The 21,298-nt window shown below is 37.6% G+C and overlaps 2 protein-coding genes across 8 annotated transcripts in view; one reads left to right on the forward strand and one right to left on the reverse strand.

Moving 5' to 3' along the window:
- The window catches only part of DYNC1I2 (dynein cytoplasmic 1 intermediate chain 2), a 28,447-nt gene extending 25,019 nt beyond the window's left edge, over nt 1–3,428 (forward strand). For all 7 annotated transcript variants that reach the window (XM_086750808.1, XM_086750807.1, XM_086750810.1 and 4 more), the window contains 3 exons: nt 714–854; nt 1,883–2,008; nt 2,719–3,428. In XM_086750808.1, the coding sequence (XP_086606934.1) occupies nt 714–854; nt 1,883–2,008; nt 2,719–2,832 (381 nt within the window). In that variant the 3' untranslated portion in view covers nt 2,833–3,428. The remainder of the gene's footprint in view (nt 1–713; nt 855–1,882; nt 2,009–2,718) is intronic.
- Nucleotides 3,429–6,239: 2,811 nt separating this feature from the next.
- Nucleotides 6,240–21,298, reverse strand: part of SLC25A12 (solute carrier family 25 member 12) — a 49,629-nt gene continuing 34,570 nt past the window's right edge. Inside the window, exons 12-18 of the mRNA XM_086750390.1 lie at nt 20,833–20,885; nt 20,572–20,652; nt 12,038–12,178; nt 9,922–10,060; nt 7,617–7,775; nt 7,342–7,432; nt 6,240–6,852 (exon numbers count right to left, since the gene is read on the reverse strand). Coding sequence (XP_086606516.1) covers nt 6,663–6,852; nt 7,342–7,432; nt 7,617–7,775; nt 9,922–10,060; nt 12,038–12,178; nt 20,572–20,652; nt 20,833–20,885 — 854 coding nt within the window. The 3' untranslated portion in view covers nt 6,240–6,662. The remainder of the gene's footprint in view (nt 6,853–7,341; nt 7,433–7,616; nt 7,776–9,921; nt 10,061–12,037; nt 12,179–20,571; nt 20,653–20,832; nt 20,886–21,298) is intronic.

A 21,298-nucleotide genomic window follows, 5' to 3' on the forward strand; every position in this document is an offset into this window, starting at 1 on the left:
TCATCCTTTTGCCCTTTGTTATCAACAATGATGACAGTGTAGTCAAATGTAAATCATGTTGTAAAACCAATTAGAATCATGGAATTGTTTGGGTTGGAAGGGACCTTTAAGGGCCATCTAGTCCAGCCCCCCTGCAAGAAGCAGGGACATCTCCAACCAGATCAGGTTGCTCAGAGCCCTGTCCAGCCTGGCCGGTTACTTCGTATTACATGTAAGGCAAATGTTTTGCTACAGTTTTCTGGAGGACTAAAGGACAGCACCAAAACTGATGTCAGTTAAACTCCACGAGGCTCACAACTGACACATGTATTAGTCAGAATTACCTCTTTCTCTGTTAGTTTGATGCCCTGAGGAATGCAAAGCAGAGGAAACAGAATTAGAATCTCCTAGTAATATTCTGAAGTGCTGTCACTGAATTATCACTGACTTGATTTACAAGATTCTTATTGCATTAAATTTATAATCTCTTACAATATTGGCTTGTAACTGGTTGTTTTATAGTCACAGGCTGCATACTTTGGAAGGCATCCCTGTATTAATAGCATTAATTTTTGACTGCTTTTTGCAGAGGCATTTTTTTAAAGTAAAAATGTGATCACATCTTAGTTTTTGCTGATAATGCTGTTGAAGTTCTATGTTTTGCTTTACCTCTTAGCTTTATAGGTTGGAAGTGCAGAGTTTGGGTATTGAACTGTTTTGTTTGCTTTTTTCAGAATAACAAACCTCTCTACTCCTTTGAAGACAACTCAGATTATGTTTATGATGTGATGTGGTCTCCAACTCACCCTGCCTTGTTTGCTTGTGTGGATGGGATGGGCAGGCTTGACCTGTGGAATCTCAACAATGATACTGAGGTGAGGCAGTCAGGTTCACAGTCAAATGTAGCTAGAAAAGTGTTTGTACACTTTGGGGTAGGGGGAGAGGGGAAATGTCAGGAGTTTACCATAGTGTTTTGGTTTGGCTTTTTTGTTTTGGTTCTTAAATACTCTGTAGCTCCAGTAGTTTCTGCAGAATAGGTATCATTCTTTGATTACAGGGTTATAACTCAAATGATTCCTTATAATAAATAACAGTGGTAATTAAATTGTTTTACCTGTAAAAATGCAAAACATCTGTTGGTGTAACATTGATTCATGTTGGGAAAGTGATTATAGATGTCCTCCAATATGGCCTTGGCAGCCTATAGCTTAACAAACAGGTTTTGTGTGAACAAACTTGTTACCCACCCGCTGCTGCTGTTCCTATTGCCATATTATTATTGGCCACTGTTGCTGCAGTGAAGTTGTCATTTGTTTCTAAACTTAAGAGAATTGACTGTTTGGGTTTCCTAGTGTGAATTATAAACTTAATTATAGTATAAGTCTTTTCCGAGACTTAAACTTGTGGGTGGTAGGTAAGAGGAAAAACCTGACAGGTATTCCATACTTAAATTTCACCTTCTTAAAACGGCAGAAGAGCTGTTCTGTAGGAGGACATGCCAGCCTATGGCTTCAAATTGGAACTACTGGTTCTAGCCTTTAGTCAGGATTTGACCGGCCAAAGCAACTGATTTTGTCCCTGCCTTCTGTCATAATCTTTCTTGAGATCCCAGGTCTCCTCCTTGCTGTCTGACTGAACGCGTGTCTGTGCCTCCCGACAAGAGCGCAGATGTACTTTCTGATAGAGGATGTTTGTGCTTTGGCCGAGGGACAGATGTGTTATTTCGGCCACGTCACTGACGATAACTTAAGGCCACGGAGAGTCTCCAAGATCTATGTGCTCTGCCTCCGTTGAAATGTTAGGCACTTCTTTTGATACAACACTGAGGGGCTAGGTGTGTTCTGCAATCTATAGCTTATGGAATCCTCAGGCATTTTTAGCAATGTGTTTTAAATGCATACAGGTGCCAACAGCAAGCATTACTGTGGAGGGCAATCCTGCTCTGAATCGCGTGAGATGGACACATTCTGGGAGAGAGATTGCTGTAGGTGATTCAGAGGGACAGATAGTTATATATGACGTGGGAGAGGTATGTATACCGTGTATTGTGCAAAGTGCATTACAAAACACTCAAGTTTCTTTGACTTTTATTTAGCAATTTGCTTTTAACTTTTTTCGCTGTGATTAGAGGAAGAAGGTTTAATTTTTATTTTCAAATTAATGTTTCCTTTTTGTGTCTTATTTTCAGCTATTCTAGCATAACTTTTTAGCATGCTATCTGGCAGCCAATCAAAAAGTAAAAGCATTATTGTAAGGCTGGTGAAATAAGATGAAAAAAATCACTGCTTTTGTGTGTAGAGACTTTTTATCATCTTTGTAATTGTGGCACGTGTGAAATCTGACTATAACTTGAGAAGTACTGAACAAAAAATTTTGCAGTGAAGCAGTCTTGACTTCATTCCTACAGGGAAGCTGCTGCTATTGCAAGTATGTGCACTGCAGTAGTACATCCCTGACTGGATGAGGACATAGCACTAGTATTCCCTTTTGGAGGCAGTCTCTCAGAGGGAGACGGATCATGCAAGCCTGTAATAGTATCATTACATACTTAAATACAGGATTCTCAAATTCTGCTTCTTTTAGAGCTTTTGATGTTCAGACTATTTTAAAAGTTACTCTAAGTAAAGGTAAGCTTTTCTATTGGAGCCCCTTCTGAATGTTACTTAAGCACTCTGCTGTTCAAAATGAGCTCAGGTTTTATTTATCAGTAGGTTTAAATAACGTTCTCTTTGTCAACAGCAAATTGCAGTTCCTCGCAGCGATGAGTGGACGCGATTTGGTCGAACACTGGCAGAAATAAATGCTAACAGAGCTGATGCAGAAGAGGAAGCTGCAACCCGCATACCAGCGTAGACCTTTAAAAATTAGGCAGCAGTGGTAGACTTGTGAATGACTTGATGCAAATCCTAAAAGTGTAAGCATTTGTCAGTTCAAATAATAACTTAAGGGAGGAATATATGGATTCAACGATGGACTTGAAAAATGTATTAAGATCACTGAAAATCAGATCTTGCATTGTCACTTTTTATATATAAATTACAAGCACATTCTTGGATTTGTGTAACTTTTAATACAGTTAACTTTGACTTTGCAAGGAACTTCTTTTGCTGGAACACTAACTTGGTGTAAATTTGCTATTGCGCTTCTGAAATTTCCACTTTGTAACAGTATCTATTTCTGAAAAGTAAAAGTTCAGTTTATAAACTAGACTTTCTATATTACACAGACTAACCTTCATTAGGTAGTAAATCTCTGAAGCATTCTTTAATCTGAACTCCTCAAATTACCCATGGATATGCATGCATGTGTTGCAAGTCAGTTTCACTGTTTCTGTATAGATAAGCCTCAGACTCTGGTAGTGGGTAATATATGCGAATAAAAACTTGTCTGTAGTTACAAACTTATTTGATAATTGGACCTGAATTAATGAAATACATATTTAATACCAAGTTCTTTTGTTTGAGTTGGTGCATTAAAAGGTGAGGCTGAGTCATAAATAAATATTAGATGAGCACTTGTCAGCTGCCCTGACCCCTAATCTGTGCCCCTTCAGTAGCAGAAAGTTCCTGGGAGCTGCTGCTTTCATTTTACTACACACAGCAGAGTTGTTTTCTACCTCCAGTTTCCACTTCCTACCATGGCAATCAGCCAAGAGGAAAAAGGCTACTGTTATCAAAATTTTTCTTTTCCAAAGGACAAGGAACTAAATTTTGACTTGATTTCTATAGCATGATGATTCTGTTAACTGCTGACTTGCTAATAGTTTTCCATATTAAGTTAAATATGTTTTCATTCTTTTTAACATTTTTATTGAAACCAAACCTCTCAATGGCTTGAAACAGAATGGCTGGAGTATCTGTTAAAGGTTAATTTTTTTTTGAGTACATCTTTAAGACATTATAAAGTTTCCCATCAAGACTGATTTTGACCTGGAGGGGAGGGAGGGGTTTGTGGGTTTAGAGTTTGGTTTTTTTGTTTGTTTGTTTGTTTTTTTTTTTTAGTAAATAGTCTGACTTCTACCAATTAGGCACTAAACCAGTATTGATACCTTTAACTTAGGACTCTAGGTTTGTTTCTGGTATTCTTAATCTGCTACAAGCTTATCGTATTGCCAGAAGAGCTGTTTTATATGCTTAGAAGTAGGAAATGAGTTTATACTTCTTAATCAGCTTTATGTCTAGAGGTATTGTTTCTTCATTGTATGTGTTTTGTTTTGTTTTTTTTTTCTATTTCTCCTTGTCTCAGCAGTTCTGTTATGAGCAGCTCATAGGCACATAGGCAGCAGTAAGAGCAGTTCTGTCTTCAGGAGGTTCTCTTTTTACTTTCAAACCACTGAAAATATATTTAGGCTTCCATTGGTGTTGGTTTGTCAAAAGTTCCTACCCATTTTCAATGCAAAGTTATGCTGTTATTTGACATTTGCCTTCTATCTTTTCCTCAACCTAACGACAGCAGCTATCTGCTCACTTGAGAAATGTGTGAACTACGTAAAGAACAGGCACATCATGTGACAATTTTTACCCTTCAGGCACAAGAATTCTTAGCAAGCAGTGTTCTGTTGTCTTGCTGGGTTTTTTGTGGTGTTTTTTTTTACAGAGATTGTTACTTCTCATTTAATAATACATTTCCTTCAGACTTATATTTTCAGAAATCCAGTAGATAAGCCTTTCTTTCAATGGATTGTGGCACACATACAGGTCATATGGCATTAGCTTTACATAATTTCAACTTTTTAATAATTTTCAACAAAACTGTTCTCTATTCATTCCTGCTTGTGTTCCTCCCTCACAAAATAGTTGAGTACAGATTAAAAATGCTGTAAAACCTATACCTGCACCATTAAGAAACCAACAGTGATGCTAGATACTGTAAATGATCATCCTGGGAGCCACAGTGTCCAGGAGCTTTGGACAGCTCTTTGGAGCTGTAAGAAATACAAATGCTATCTTGTATTCTAAAGTCTCCTAAGGCTTTGATCAAGTCAGTCAACAAGCTGTGACTAAGATTAAATGCCAGTGGGTACCTACTATTTTTGTATCTATTTAGAAAAGTGCAGAACAAAATACACAGGTCTGGGAGAAGGTTCCTGGGAAGGCTGTCTCTAGAAAACTGCACAGAACAGGTAATTCTTTAAACAGAAAAAACCCAAAGACAGGAAGCCTTCTAATGCTGTTATATATATGCAGAATAGTAATCAAACTCCCAAGTTCAATGTATTGTAACCTCTAGCTCACTAAACATTATTCAGCACCAAAATATTTTGCATCTTGCTTAGAGGCTAGAACAGAAGGACGGCTTGTCTCTCGTTTGTAGTGTTTAGTTTTTAAGAAGCCAGTTCTTCATAAGCTGACTAAACTCTTCATATTGGCCTGCTGTCACTTGAGCAAGAAAACAGCAGAACCTCCAATCAGTCTATACCACTGGGATACACTGTGTTTCAGGATGTTTAACCCTGAAACAATCATGTAAAACTAAAAATCTGAGGTCATACTTCAGTAAGCAAGGCTGGAAACCCACCCATCTCTTCTCCGCCTATAGGGGTAGTATAACTATTTTTCCTCTAGGACTGGAGGAATCTACTCTCCCTATTTCCTCTGGTGTTTTTGCATTTTAAAATTACATCAGGTAGACTTTTGGCAGATGTTAAGCCAGAAATAGTTCAAGCTTTTCCTTTCTCCTCTTCTTTTAGTTAGCATTCCACTCAACTGGAAATCTAAACAATCAGTTTTGCACATAACAAGACACTAAAGTCTTTCTTTTTTTCCAAAATAACCTAATGTTTCAGTGGTAAAGCAATCCAGAAATAAAAAGAGAGTGGCTTTTTTTTTTTTTAATAAAATTTTCCATTCTGGAAAAAAAAAAGCACTCTGAATAATAAATCCTGTAAAAATCCGTATATCTGGCAAATATCTCATTGTACTCTGAATAGGCTACCATAGTAGGTAAGCTCTATTACAAATTTAGTATTATCATGTATTTTGAAGGCATTCCTTGTTACAAAGTAGTGCTGCAAAATAAAATATTGCATGTGCCCATCTAATTACTGTGTTCTCTTACACTTACAAGCCAGCACACTGCCTTTTAATAACTTTGCTGTAATTAGCAGTGAAATACATTCCTTCAGACACTATGTCCTATACTGTACATTCATTAAATAAGTGCATCTAATCTTTAAATTTTAATCTGTGATCCGTAATCTGTGCAGGAAAAAAAAAATCATACTGGACAACTTTTCTATAAACGCAAAGAAGCGAGTTGACTTAAGTGTTTTTAAATATTTTATTGTCACATGATTATTACCAAAATGCCTTCAAAACATTCTGTACATTTCAAACTATTTTGAACTGCAATACCCATTATATAAATGTATGTGTATAGATGCCATGATGTCTCTGTACAAAGATGTACAATATGTACAGTAACATTAAATGCAAGCTGTGCAAGGCGAAGTCTAGGCTACAGATTGATGCCACTGGTTAAAACAAGGCATAGAACCAGAGCTTCAGCTTCAGTCAGTTCCTTGTGTGCAAATAAACAAATAAATGCTGTATGTATTAGAAAGGAGTAATTAGATTTGCAAGCTCAGTTCAGCTAGAACATGCAGCTGACTGGAAAAAATACAGTCCTACTCTTGTGAACTTTTTCCACTCATCACTTGGTTAGGTTGAAACACTTTCCAGGATTCAACTGCTAACTTTTGCTTGAGCTGAGGTGATGCCAGCAGATCGAAACTTTGGAAGATACAAACCAAATTTATTTTCTATACCAGCAAATGTAGCAGTAGCAAGTCTGTATCCACCTATGTGCTCAGGGTTAACAGGAGGAAGATCGGAAATTCGAGTTTTTGGGGTAGGTTCTGATCCAGAAGGTTTGCTGTTGAAGAAAAAGAAGAAAAAAAAGCCTTTCCTTTAGTTAAAGTGTTTTCTTAAGCCTGAATATGAAATCTAGACTAAATATTTAAGGCTTTTGTCTGAGTATGGAAGACTGTTAAAGACTGTCAAGTAAAGTTCTGAGTTCAGACCACTACTTAAAGAGAAATCAAGGCCAAAACTGAATTTACATTTTTACTGATAGCTTTGTAAATTCTTTTAACTACCAGTGACATGAGGAAAATGGACAAAATATCTTGCTACAATAGAAATACAAATTTCATGTAGGGTTTTAAAATATGAAACGGCTCTTCATCTCCTATTTAGAAGTAGCGTGCAAGTTTCAATTATATAAGGATGGAGGCGTGCATACTGTAATTTAGGTACAGGTGCTCAAAGTCACCAAGTTTAAGTGGTTCCATGCATGAAATAAAAGTAAGGTTTTAACTTGGCAGATTCTTTGTGCAAGCTAAAAAGCAAATCTTTGACTTACAGGCCTCCAAAGTCGACATAAAACCATCTCTGCAGAAGTTCGTAAGTGACCAAAGTAACACCAAACTGGGGTGAAGATCTGAACACACGAGCTGTTAAATATTACAAGTCATAGTGTCAAACAAAGAAGAGTTTCTCAGGAAAAACATTTTTAACAACATGCTATGTTTTTCAGAATCAGACCTTGTAAATACTGCTCTAATTTGAGTCCTTAACAAAGCAAGTGCTAATATGCAGATTCAGGGTTAGTCTTAATATTCAGAGTGCGTTTCTCACCTCCCGCTCCCTTCCAAAAAGCCGAAGGGCCTTCTTCCCTTAGAATCTTTCCAAAGCAGTCAATAACTCCGCTGTATGTTGTCTGACCAGCGCGAGCTGCCACTTGCAGTCTTGTCTTGATGACATCAGCAGGGGTTACCAAAGAAGCAGCAGGCACACCTTTTAGAAGAAAACCACATTTAATTTGCACAAAGAATCTTGTAAAGGATGAAACACTTTTAACTGAAAAATACAACTGCAAACTTCAGTATTTTTTGCAAGAATTACATATTACTAAAAATGCAAGTTCTTACACCTGATGCTAATTTCAAACAGATAAAAGAGGCATTTTTAAGTTCACGCATGTGATAAGATAAATCCGTGACAAAAATCAGTTGTGCAACCTGACTGTATTTGCTAATTATGCTCTACAACATATTTTGCAAAATATAGAGATGACTGATTTGGGAACTTGAATCCTACACATCCATTTGTTAAAGGCTTTTTTAAAGAAAACTACTATTTAAAACACCTGTTCTACAGAAATATGTCTGTACTGCTGTTTGGACTGTTCTATAGGAGGACAGATGCTGCTTACTTCAATAGGCAAGCCATAAAAAGATGGAGGACAATGAAGATGTTTTACAAGTCTGCTGAGTACCAACAGTGGGGTATCAGCCAGCAGTGATGGAAGAACAAATCTCCACTTCCAAGGCACCTCTCTCAGTTTTCTAGTCAAAGGAAAGGATAAGGTTTTCTCAGCTGTAGTCCACAGTATATAACTGTGTTATCTGAGGTATTTCTGAATACTGTAAAAATGTCAGCCTCTTAAAGAGAGGAACCATCTTCTGACTTAGAATTTTGAAATTGGCTTTACTTCTGAACTTTTAAAATTGGTCAATATTGAACTAAAATTTTAACAAGTAACTGATTTACATAGGTGATCATAAACTCTAAGGTGTCACTGGTCAATTCAGGAGGTTTTAAAGGAAAACAGAAGCAATGTAGTTAAGCCTACCAGCATACACTAATAGCAACCATATGCAGATTTTCCTTTACAGGCAGATATGTTTAGACTGTATTCTTCCCTGCTGTGCATGAGTAATAGGAAGAGATCGAGCAACTGGGAATTTAAAATTTGCAATTCAGAAAGGCAGATTCCTGTACACACTATAAAACTAGGCCTACAAGATTTACTCACATTTTTAATAGGGTTCATCTCTTAGTATGAGTGACCCAGAAACACTAACCAAACAAATGAAGAGAAGCTGTGAAGTCTGCAATCTAAAAATAAGAACAGTGAGTCTGTATATGAGATACAAGTTAAATAATAATATTTAGATGTGCTTCTATGAGTACAGTAAGCTAAATAATTTTCCATTTCCTGCAGCTCTGCATTACTTAAGAATGAACAGGGCTACAAATCTGTTACCAGTTCCTAGAGTTTCCTAGTGGCTATCTCCCTTCCCTGTGGCACGAGGAACATAACAACTGGCAAAGAGCAGGTATAGGAAACTGCTTTTTACACAAGACGGCTCATGACTGATGTACATATAGTGATTCCTTACAGCTGTACAAGTAGCAAAAGGTCTGATCAGCCCAGTGATGTTTCTAAACACTGATTCCAACACTGAATCATTCATGATTGGTACACTGCTGATACCTGGTTTTGATTCCCAGTGATCTAATCCTTGGCAGCGCAGAATCAGGCCATCTGTATCTCCATTTTTAAATATCCACCACTACAGTTCCTACATGTAGTATTTTTATACCACTTGCTATTTAGTAAAAACAGCTTTTATCACAGTGGCCTATGCTCTTTATACGAAACACTTTTAGAAGACTTAAAATATTTTAAATTTTAGAGTATAATACTTTTAACTTAAGCTTCTTTACAAACTAATGCCCTGTTTTTAGCTATTACATTTGAACAAAGTTTCTTCCCAGTTATTCAGGAATCCAAAACTAGATAAGTCATTTTCTTCTTAGCTCTTATGATATCTCATTTTATGTTCATCAAAGATTCAAATTAGCCTTCAACTCTGAGAGCACAGTAACAAGTAAAACCCCATTGAGACAGACAGATCAGATTTGACTACAAGTTGCTGAGCTGCATTATGCTGTTTATCCACATTATGCAAATGTAATTAGCTCTCATCAAAATCACATCACCTCCCACTAAGGATAACAGTGATCAAATTTAGATTAAATCAGATACAATGGTACGGTACCCTTCCTTTATATGAGGCTACTGAATGAATATTAAATATTGCTCACTAAAAGAAAAAAAAAAAAAAGACTCTTAGAAAACATTCTGCAAAATTACCTGCAATGGCTCCAGCTGCAAGGAGATTAAGCCCTCCCACATGGCCATTTTCATCAGCAAGCATCAGTTTACTATGAGCATAAACAGGAAAGTAGATTGCAGAAAAGGGAATGTCTCTGAGGAAACATGCTTTGGCACCCTGTCACACAGAAAAAAAAAAAGATATAATACAAATAAATTTTATAAATAAGGTTAAAATTGATACCCAGCAAGAAGCCTGAGCCCAAGAAGTACAAACTCTTTTGATCTACTGGGTAAATAACACAGAAAATAAAATGCCTCAGGAAACAGATGATGTAGGGTTGAACTTGAAAAAAGAATAAAGTGCATCTAAAGTAAGTTTCTAGAATGAGGAAGATTCAAGGTTCATGTCTAATTTTGGTAAGCAATACGTGACATCAATCCTGACATCAGTACCCAGGATAAATACCTTTTACACATGATGTGTCCAAATGCAATGAAGAAAGTGACAAAGGTCTGTCCTTACATCTCGCTGACAACACCCCACAGCCACAGAAGCAGCAAGACAAGTCCTTGCATGCCATCTTTTTCCACCAGACACAAATGCACTACTAAAATATCAGTGAGGACTGTGAGAACTCTTACTGATCTCCACTGATCGTCATCTGGTTGACTGGAGAAGCTGGGCTGGAAGGTTAGCAAAGAGAGAGAAATGGCTGCAAAATGGGCGTCACTTAGTAAGGGCAAGATACAGGGAGACAAAACCAGCGGCCTATGACAACACTGCAAGGAGTAGCTCCTGGCCACAAGCTCTTTCATGAACTCCTTTACAGAACTTCGCATGCTGGAATAGTCGTAATAAAACATATCTAATGTTCTTCTTTTAGTAACTGCAGTCATCAATCTGTTACCAACTAAAGTAATTCCTTCTGTACAAAGCTCAAATAAGCACTTTCATGTTCAAAAATCTCATTTGCAAACCCTGAAAGGATGCATGTTGCAAAACCACCACTCCTTGCCTGAACACCCAACCAGTACACTCCCAAGCCAGCAGCCTCCACCCACCTGAGGCCAGTCACCCAGCAGCTACGTTAAGAGACAGCACACATAACAAACCCTATGTGGCTTAAGCAGAAGACCTGATAAAGAGAAACTCATTCCTTCATGGTGTTTATGTAGATACGTTATGCTGTAAAATGAGTTCTTACAGTTATTCACAAATGATAATGCAATTCTAAAGAACGGCAGAATTTTTAGTAAGCTCAACTGTTTAATTACTGCAAACAGTAACGGTAATTTTGTCGCATGTACCAAAACACCTGTGATCTTTAGGAAATGTAATGGTCATGAATTTCATCTACCAAATTCAAAACAAAAGCTTCAGCTCCAAAAGTGTATTTGCACATTTTTATAGCATTATTGCAGGTCTATGGACAAATCACGTAAAACAATGTTTTATAAGTGCACAGCTAATGTAACTGCTGAATTTACGTATTACCCCTTGCACTGGCAGAAGACACAGGAGAAATACTCTTCCTTGTTTAAGAAAACTAACAGCTTCTGCTCCATTACATCTGATCTGTAATGATGGTAGTAAGTGTACCTGCAGGGAAGGAATCTGTTGACTGGCATTCCACTGAAGTACAGTATAGTATGGGCTTTTGTTTTTTTAGTGGAATTCATTATTGACAAATCCCACCACTTAACTTCTTAAAAATCTGAATCCTACTAAACTCCACTACTGTTTCACTGCTGTCAAATTATTAAGACAAAGAGAATATCCTGCTGCAAAGATAAGAATAGAGGTAACAGATTCAAAATAAACAGTAAGAAAAACACACAGGAAAAGCTAAAGAAACTTTTCACAAAACCCCACCAAATGAAATGATCAGTGCCAGAAGCCAGCAGGTCTGCAATACAGGACTCCCTGTAGCTTGGCATAAAAGCCCAAAGGATAGAACAGGGAAGTATTTTTCTGTATCCCACTGCCATTAATATAGAAGTGGGTTTTCTTCAGTTTTACGCTGTGGGGCTGCCCTGCAGGAAGAGATTGGTTTTAAATTCAAAAGGTTTCTTGTTTTTAACAGTTTTTGTTTCAACAATGGTTTAGCATAAAACATAAAATGATGAAGCCACTCAAAGCAGAAATACACACCTTATAAAGACCAAGAAGGCCTAAATCTTTCATAACAGAGAGGGCGCTGACTCTGGGTCCTGTAGTAATTTCTCCTGCTACCTGCAACCGAATCTTTACGATCTCCAGAGGATTAGTGAAGATGACCTGGGAAGCTCCTGCCTGCAAACCCAAAGAAAAAAGAAAGTAAATTGCATTACTAGAGCATGTGGCAACAGGTTGACTTTTGCAAGGTGCTGAGTGCCTTCACTTCTCACTGCACTGGCTGATACTCTCATGTGAAAATACATAAGAGAAATTTAATAAAGCACCTGTCTGGAAGTTAAAAGCCCCAAATCAGAAATCATGGTTTTGTAAAAAATTATTTTTTACATCTATATGGTTATATTCCACAGATGTGGATTAATTCAGTTTGTCTCTACTTTTCTCCTTGACATCACTTTCTAAAAATTGTCGCTGTGTTTAAAAGTCTATCAGATATCACATTAAATACTAAACTAAAATAATCATTAGACTTGTGCTACTAGAACATCAAACACATATAAAGAAGACCTTATGTTTATTCAATAATAATCCATCACCAATGTGTAGACATGTTATTTGCATTTAGCAGTGATGCCGTTTAAAAGGTAAATTTGCATTTAATGGTGTAATTTTAAATTATTAGAAAAGGTGTGTGGAGTTCTGTTTAGCAGCTTTTAATTTTACTAAATAGAAACAAAACATAAAATTTAAATAGCAAGAGTAACATTTCAAAATACAATGCTAGATAGAAGTATCTTTCTCTGAGCTTAGCATGATAGATTTTAAATGCAGGGAATTTTCTGTGAGCAGTGCTGAAGGACTATCTTTCATACTTCCTAGCAGTAGTGTGGCAGAGCTGCTTCAGATTCTGCACTTTAACCAGACTTTCAAAGAACTGTATTTCCGATTTGAGAGAGATTCAAGCTGACAGTTCAGTTTGAGAAGCATGTAAACCTATTTAAAATGACATGTTTAGATTTCTGCTTGGTTTGCTGCAGGTACTACCATTCACTCCTGGAAAAGCGTGGGTCATAATAAACCAGCTAAATTTTACTAAGCTTTCTTTTTCACCCTCTTTCTAAACCACCTTTTTGCATTTAAAAATTGAAACAAATTCCTTAAATGTATGGCACATAACCACTTGAATACAGCCAACTTTAAAAACCACTTCTTCTACAATCTAAAAGCTCCTCTTAATTCTGACCTATTCCTCTGACCCATCAAATTCTAGTGAAGGAAAAAGATGCAGAACATCTGCAATTAAAGCTTTTTTCCCTTTCTAAACTGCCAGGAAACAAACTCTCTTTGTGACGCTGGGGGCGTGTGTGTGTAACGGAAAAATCAATAGTCTGCTACATACAGCACCTCCTGGACAGCATGCACGGTGTTCTCTGCTAATTGATTCAGAACTAATGAACGCTAAGCCTTTCTGCCTATAGCACAATCTTCCTCTCTCCAGCAGCAGGCAGAATAAACTTGAGTTTAGCCCTGAAGCATGCCTTAGAAGTTGGTAACTTGGATTATTCTAGATTTGAGACAAAAGAGCATTGCAAGCCTCAACAGCTCTTACTGAGAATGACGAAGCACTTGGGTAGTATCTACAGGATGGGGGGCATGAAGCACCAAAATCTTCACTGACCAAGCATCCGATACTTCACAGAACCTTAACTGAGCATACTGCCATCCTTTCATTGCAAGCCCCGTTTATTACTTCACTCAATATTGACATTTAAAATCATCATTGTTATGGCTTTATTAAAGCGCCTTGACCCAAATAGTGGGAGATCAACCCCTGCTGTTGATTAATTATCTCCACTGTAGTCGTTACTGTCTTTAACATTTTCCACTCAAATAATCAGTCTAGGTTGTTAATCTTCATTTTACTCCCTCACTTCTTCGCCCCTCTGAAAGAAAAAGCAAAGCCTACATTTTTGTGGACATTTATGGCAACCCCCAGGAAGATCTGAACTACCATCAGGAATTCCCAAACCAGCCAAACTGATCCCACCTCCTGTGCCTTGGACTTAGTGCATCATGTTTACTCAGTTACCTGACACCACTCGTGTCCGAAGCATTCTTCAGACTCTCTGTACCTCTCATCAAACCTTTTCCTTCCCAGTTCATAGACACCTAAGCATGCAAGATGAAAATGGCTGTCCTGGCAGGCAAAGTTCCAATTGAAGCAAAATCTATAAAATTCTCATCTGGCAAGTTCTGTTAAACAGTAGTGTTTGGGTTTTTTTTTTCATATTGCATTAAACAGATAACCAATTTCAAATATTTATCATTTCTCTACAGGATTTTAAAGATAATTTTGGTAGACAAAACATTAAGCAGAATGCTCTTACTACATAATACAAATACACCACACTAAAAATTCAAATAACTTTAAATAGAGACACTAAGCTAGAAATTCACTCCTAGACAATTACCTGCTACCTGCCTATTAAATATGCATTCTTTGTTTATATGTATGTGAAATCCCATTTTTTATTTTTAATGTTATAAATTAGCACATCCTGCAGAGCAGCCAAAATAACTGTGCCTATTTGCCTAACGCCCACCACAGAAACACAAATAGGCCAATTCATAAACATTTCTATTTTCTGCCCTGAATTCAATCTTCCTTCAATTGATATTCTCCTCTCCTAGGTGCACAACTGCCTATCTTTCTGTTAAAATCAGCAACAGCCCTCTTCTGCTACAGAAATGAAAAGATTCTAAGCACATTTTAATAATTTAGTAGCAATGTTAATTATATATACAATGCTATGAATTGTGTATTGTTAGTACATAATTAAATATTACAATGATATTAATATTTAAATATGAGTTGATGATCAAGTTATTGAGTAAAATAAAAGGAAACCCCTAATACACACTTAGGTTATCAGTAAAAAAAACATTTGAAAACTTCTTTATTATATTAACACTTTGAACATTGAATATTCAGAGTTTTGTCAAACTCCTCAACAGGCAGCTTTCTCAAAAAGCTGTAGCTGTCCAGACACCCACTTAAATACTTCCTATTAGCAGTATGTACTCCTAAGCCTTGACTTTTCATACGGTTATACTTGGAGCCTGGCAAACTTTTCTGCGCAGTGGTAATTTTAATTCACATGAAGAAGGGCACTGAATTCACGGGAGCTGCATGACCGAGTTAGGTCCTGAGGTCACAAGAGCAGTTAAAACAAGCACTGACTTTAACACAGAACATGTAACACAAGAAAAGTCACTTTTTCATTGCGTATTTTTTTTAATGAATGCAAGGGGTGTTTTTTGTTTGTTTGTATTTTCTTTTTAAGTAAAGAGTTGCCTATCTGTTTGAGGAAGAACGTGGGAGGCGGAGGAGAGTGCTGCCTGGGGAGCAGAGGAAGAACACTGCCCAGAAGAGGGTGCAGAGGGGAATGTCACAAGGGATCTCCAAATAAAAATGAACGGGCAGCGTGCAGGGTTGCAATACAAATCTCCATGCTTCTGTGCAAATTACTGGCAATCACCATCATTCTTTTTCAAAGTATCTTACTTCAGCTGTCAGCTATGGATGTTAAGTACACGTGCACATGTATATACACACAGAGATATATATTGCAGTCCTTTAATTTCTTTTGGAGAAGGAGCACTAAATCTAGATTTTCCCCTCACAGAAACCTCCCTTCACACATAAATTACAACAGACACTTTAAAAAAGGTTGACAAATTTGTTTCTGAATGGAGGTTATTCATACACATCAAAAATACCAGTAATAAAAGCTTCTACTTAACCTTAATGTCATGTAAAATAAGTCTACAAGGAGCAAATAAAGGAACTAAATCTGACAGCAAAGGTTATGAGAGAAAAGATGTAGTTTGAGATCCCACAGCAAACGCCCCATGACATGCCAAAGGCTGAAGGAAATACACAAATGACCCTGCAACATGAGACCTCTTGCCCTTTCCAATTCCACCCGAGAGGCATATGCTACAAAGGGGGAGAGGCTTATTTCAAGCCCTTCCTTCCTTCCTTCCTTTCTGAAACCACCACATCCTGGACCACACTGCGTCCCATACGAGCAGCTAAAATAAGATGTTGCTTAAAACAGTCTAGTTTAAAAACATCAAAAGAACTTGCACTTCTGTCTCAAGGCAAAGCTGTCATTGTTCATGCACCTATGGTAAACTTACTATCTCTTTTACTAAACAATAATTTTCTCCCTAACTTTAAATGTCCACAATGGAGATCAAGATAAAGCAGCAAAGTTTAACTCTGCTTCTATCTTAATCTGCTTAAAGTATATTAAAAGAAGTACAGTATTGTCAAGATTTTGAAGGAAAAGTTCTGACAGCTATAATTCTGTATTTTTGTGTTTGTTAAATAAAAGTAGTAACATTTTAAATTCTTCTTCAAAAATAAATATTTGACACACTCTTATTTGCCTGATAAGCCTATATACATGCTTGTGTGGATGTATGTATAAAATATATTAAAATTATTTTTACAAATATACCAAACTATTTAGAATAAATGATACATTTAATGTTTAAATATATATGAATTCTTAAATCAGTGGTAAATTTGGACTTCTATGTGTATGTATGTGCAAACACATACACCCCCCCACCCCTAAGCATCAACAGATGCGCTGCCTACACCTCCAAGAAGGGTTTTTAGACCCTTCCTGTCTGGCACCCCATATTCTCTTCCTCCCTGCAGCATGAACTGGAAATGTATTTCTGATGAAACAGGATTAATCCATTCAAAATGCTAAGCACCATGCACGCTGCCTTGACGGGAAGAATCAATTTTTTTCCTGTGTAACTCACAGGAATTCCAGCTTAAAATCACAGCATCTTTATCTACTGTAACAGTACTTATGAATCATTTACACAGCATCAGATGTCTACTTCAACATCGCTTCCCAACTGAGGACGAAGAGTTGCCCTACAGCACCTCGCCCTTCACCATTGTACTCACATGCGTCCCAGGCGTTACCTTCCTTTGAGAAGCACTGTCCATATCAACTGCGCGCTCTCTGCTTCCCCAGCTGCCGTCGGGACACGAGAAAGCATTGCCGAAGCCTCACTCAGTCTGCCTGCAACTCAAAGCTAATGGTGTCTGAAAACTCCAACGGCTAACCGCCGAATTACAATGAAATGTAATTCAATTAATTACAGTAACGGTAGGGAAAGAAATTGTTTTCTCTGAAGGTGTGTAAGTGTGGACAGTGCTGCTGACGATTAACAAAGCAGCCTACTCTCGGGAAGGGAGGAAGATGGGATATCAGTTTCATCCATCAGGGACCAGAGCCCTTTCATTGACAGGAATGACCTGGCTGCTGTAACTGAGCTGCCCCACGTAGCTGTCCTGCACATTTCAAATACAGCTACAGCTTGGGAGCAGCTGGGAATACTTGGGCTCTGACAGAGCAGATCCTGCACTTCCCAGTGACGTTTACATTGCCCAGCGGCTAGCAGGTAGGTTTCAAGGAGCTCGGGGCAGGGGCTGCCTGCGGGAGGTCCCTGCCCTGCAGTAAGGAAGGAAAGACAACAGACAGGCAGCTGTCCTTATAAACAGGCCACCACGTGGGCAGACGTCTTTGTTAGCGGCTACGAGACATTTCCTCTTACTGGCGACAGGAGTTTATCCCATAACCTTACAGGAGCTGAGAATAACTGGAGCCCAAGGAGTAAGATTTTGGCCAAACAGATCCATTCTCTTGGAGTCACTGTTTCTGGAGGGGGCACATCTCTGTGGGCAGCCCGTTTACTGGATGGCATAGCACTTCTTGCAGACACTCTAGAGCTGAGGATTTTGAACAGCCTACATGGGTTCTCTTGAATCACTACTTTCTTTATGTCAAAGGTTTCACCTGTCCTCCTGTGTGGGTCTTTGAAAACTCTTACACCATACGTAGGCTTTGATATGGCACTGCCATCCAGAGAGGAGAATTTGCCAGGTCTGCTGGAGCCTTTCCCAAGCTGCCTCCACTTCCTCACAATAATTTTTTTTGGTTCTAGGTTGAGGAACTGTGGCATGCACAATGTGCTTTTGTACAGCTCGCAACAAGGTGGGCCTTCAAAGGTCAGGATGGCCTCTGCTCTAAACTCTATAAAATGGCTGAAAACATGACTTCCTCATCTTGCTCATCCACTACCAGTTCCATACTAGAAATTATGAAAAAGTGCATTATTCCTGATAATCAGGAGAAAGTTCAACACTAAATACAGGCAAGTGATGGTCAGTGATAGTAATAAGTACATCTCTGAGAACTACATACAGGCATAATGCTGTTTCTTCTGACGTTATGACAAAGTGAAAAGCATGTTTTGAATTTAGCCTATATTTATAGTGTACTATTAGCAAAATATTTAAGTGCCCAACAATAAAGAAAAGCCACAAAAAGCCAAGTTACCCAAATACAGACAATGAAAATAATTTTCACATATATAAACCCCAAAAATTCCCACAGTAACCTGTCATTTTGTACTAACACAGAGAGGATTAAGAGGATAAAGGAAAAATGAAGAAGAAAGGCAGCATCAACCAAACAAAGTCTTGCATGCCCCTGCACATAGAAATGGACTATGCTTACTTATGGCACTTCCTTGGTTTTGACTGTTGGTTATGGCTCATAGTAATTTGTAGAAAAGCAGTATACAATGAATACCAGAAATGCAAAGATCAACACTATTTCCAAGCAAGTCAACATAGAAAACAGCTGTCACAATGAGGATGGAAAGGACTACGGATGAGAAAGAGAAAGACTTAACATTTCAGCCTGCTACTACTTAAGCCAACTGATCCTTTCCGAGTTTTAGAATAAACTTTATAGGCTTGCTAATAAAGATTAGCAAGGTATGTAGGTAAAAGTTAAATTGCTAAAACAGAACTAAGCAGCAGTACAGACAAAAAAAGTCATCAACTGATCCAGAGGAGGCTACAAAGAAATGAACTTCCCTGAGGTTACTACAGCCAACTCCTCTCCTACAAAGGCCAACTTTGTTTAAAATTCTTCCAGACTGAGTGAGATAAGTATTATCTTGAAAGAGTAGATGAAAATATCAGCTAAGACAGTCAGCTGGAAGAATGGGTTGTGTTTGGACAGATTACATAAGTCTGCTCTGGATGTGTATAAATCTGATCTGGATGTTCACAGAAACATCCAAATTTCTGAAAGCTTATCTGAAACTTATATTTCTCCTCCATTTTTTCATGTTCAGTACAGTAAGACAATAAAGTTATTTTGAAAAAGGAGTATCTATCAGGAAGTGAAAAAGCCTCTAATGTGGATTGAATTTAATATTATATACTTCAGTACAAAAGAATGTAAAATAATAAAACTGATTATCAGATGTTTGATTTTAATTATGAACTTAACCACAACATAGAGAAAAACACTAATGAATCATATTGACTTCTGTTATAAATGACCTATATGTGCTTTCTGTGTTATTGAGCTTTCCAGAAAAAGGTTAGTCTTTTGGTAGCTATACATCACAGCTGCTTTCTCACATTTCTCAGAAAATAAACTTTGTACACTGACAGGTGAAGACTCAAGCATGTACCAGGCTGCCAAATTCAATCAGGCAGAACTATAAGCAGCCTCCCTTCAGGGCTGCTTCTTTGAATTAAAAGTTTGCCGAGGTCAACAACCTTTCTGCCCCAGGTTTTGTTGTAAGCTGAGGAGGCTTTATACTGGCCTGTCAGCCTACTCAACTGGAAGTTATTAGTGTTCTCCCTTACAAAAGAAACCTAACTGAAGCCTTAAACATTTTATAGGGTTAACAACTACTGGGGAATCTCACAAGTTAAATTAGCCAGTGTGCAAAACCAAAAGAAATCTATCATCAGTATAAATTCAATCCACTTACAGATTGCTAAGAGATCCACTGAATTACAGTCCTCAATTTAAATGAAAACACAATTTGGTTTGTAACTGTATTTAGATGATGGATGTAGTTAGCATCTGCAGTAACGCAGTTACATTTTAAATGAAGTCACTTAAACAGAAAATTTGCTCATATCTGTTATCTGAAAGGTAAGACTACATCATTCAGTTTCTCCACCATTTTCACAAACAGGAAAATTTCACATATAGTAACTTGAAAAGTGTATTCCTTCTCCTTCTGAAAATCTTCAGCAAGAAATAGATTTTTTAAACTGTTCTAGCTCCCCTCGCCCCCTCAAAGGAAACTCAAACGTGATCTCTATAATCTGTTCTCAAGGAGTACCTGTATCTTTCCAAACTAACCATGAACAGCAACCCAAGCAAAAGTATGGAAAGGGAGAAAAGGCACCCTCTCTTTAGCCTTTTGTGATTAAAACCACTGCTGAAACTGAATGTTAGAAATTAGGCCGAAATTACAAGAGAGCTCAATTCAGAAGTATGCTTTCCAAACAGAAAAATTACTTTTTTCAGTTCTTGTGACTCGGGGAAAAAAAAAGAAGAGTTCTGTTGAAATGGACAAAGCACACCCATTAACTGTCATTCCAACTGTACTGCACATGACTGAGAATCAATGTTTCCTAGGAATACAGGACGGATACTTACACAGCCTCCAGCAAGGATCTCTGCAGGGAGTGGAATGGAACCATCTTTCTTAGTAAATTTGTCTCTGACAAAGTCATTAACCTAATAAAGATACAATACATTACACACAATTTTAAGTTATTTTTCCTCCTTATTAACAGATATCAAGTACATCTGTAACCATATATATTAGAGTGCTTGTAAGTGGTCATCTTTCACACATTTTAGGAAATAAATCCTGTGTATGTTAACAAACAAACAAACAAACAAAAAGATACGTACAGTTAGCTTAATAGCCTTTTCTGGAGCAACACCTATCAGCTGTGGTAACAAGCCTACAGAAACAAAGAATCATAAGGCAACATTATCTTCCTAATACAGAAAGTAGTATTTTATAAGAGCTCTACAGAAATGCCTTTCTGCACATGGGATATCCTTTGACGTGGATGGCATTTAAGTATGTGATGCTGCTAGAGCACTGCATATTCATACCAATGCAATTTTACATTAAGATTTCTGTTGAAAATGGTCATGAAAAGCGTGACCAGATCTGCCTTCCACAACCAAGTCAAGTCTGATGCTGTTGCTGTACAGAAGAAAAAAGGGTAAGGACTGAACATGCACTCTGGATACATCACTACATAAGAGTTCATTTTACTTTTTTAGCCCCTTAATATCATTTTCACATAAAGCTTGCAATTACTTTTTTAAATAGGAGAGTAATTGTGAGATATACAGATAACTGATA

The sequence above is a fragment of the Chlamydotis macqueenii genome, chromosome 6 (genome assembly GCF_036417535.1).
Source record: "Chlamydotis macqueenii isolate bChlMac1 chromosome 6, bChlMac1.mat, whole genome shotgun sequence".
NCBI classification, from domain to species: Eukaryota; Metazoa; Chordata; class Aves; order Otidiformes; family Otididae; genus Chlamydotis; species Chlamydotis macqueenii.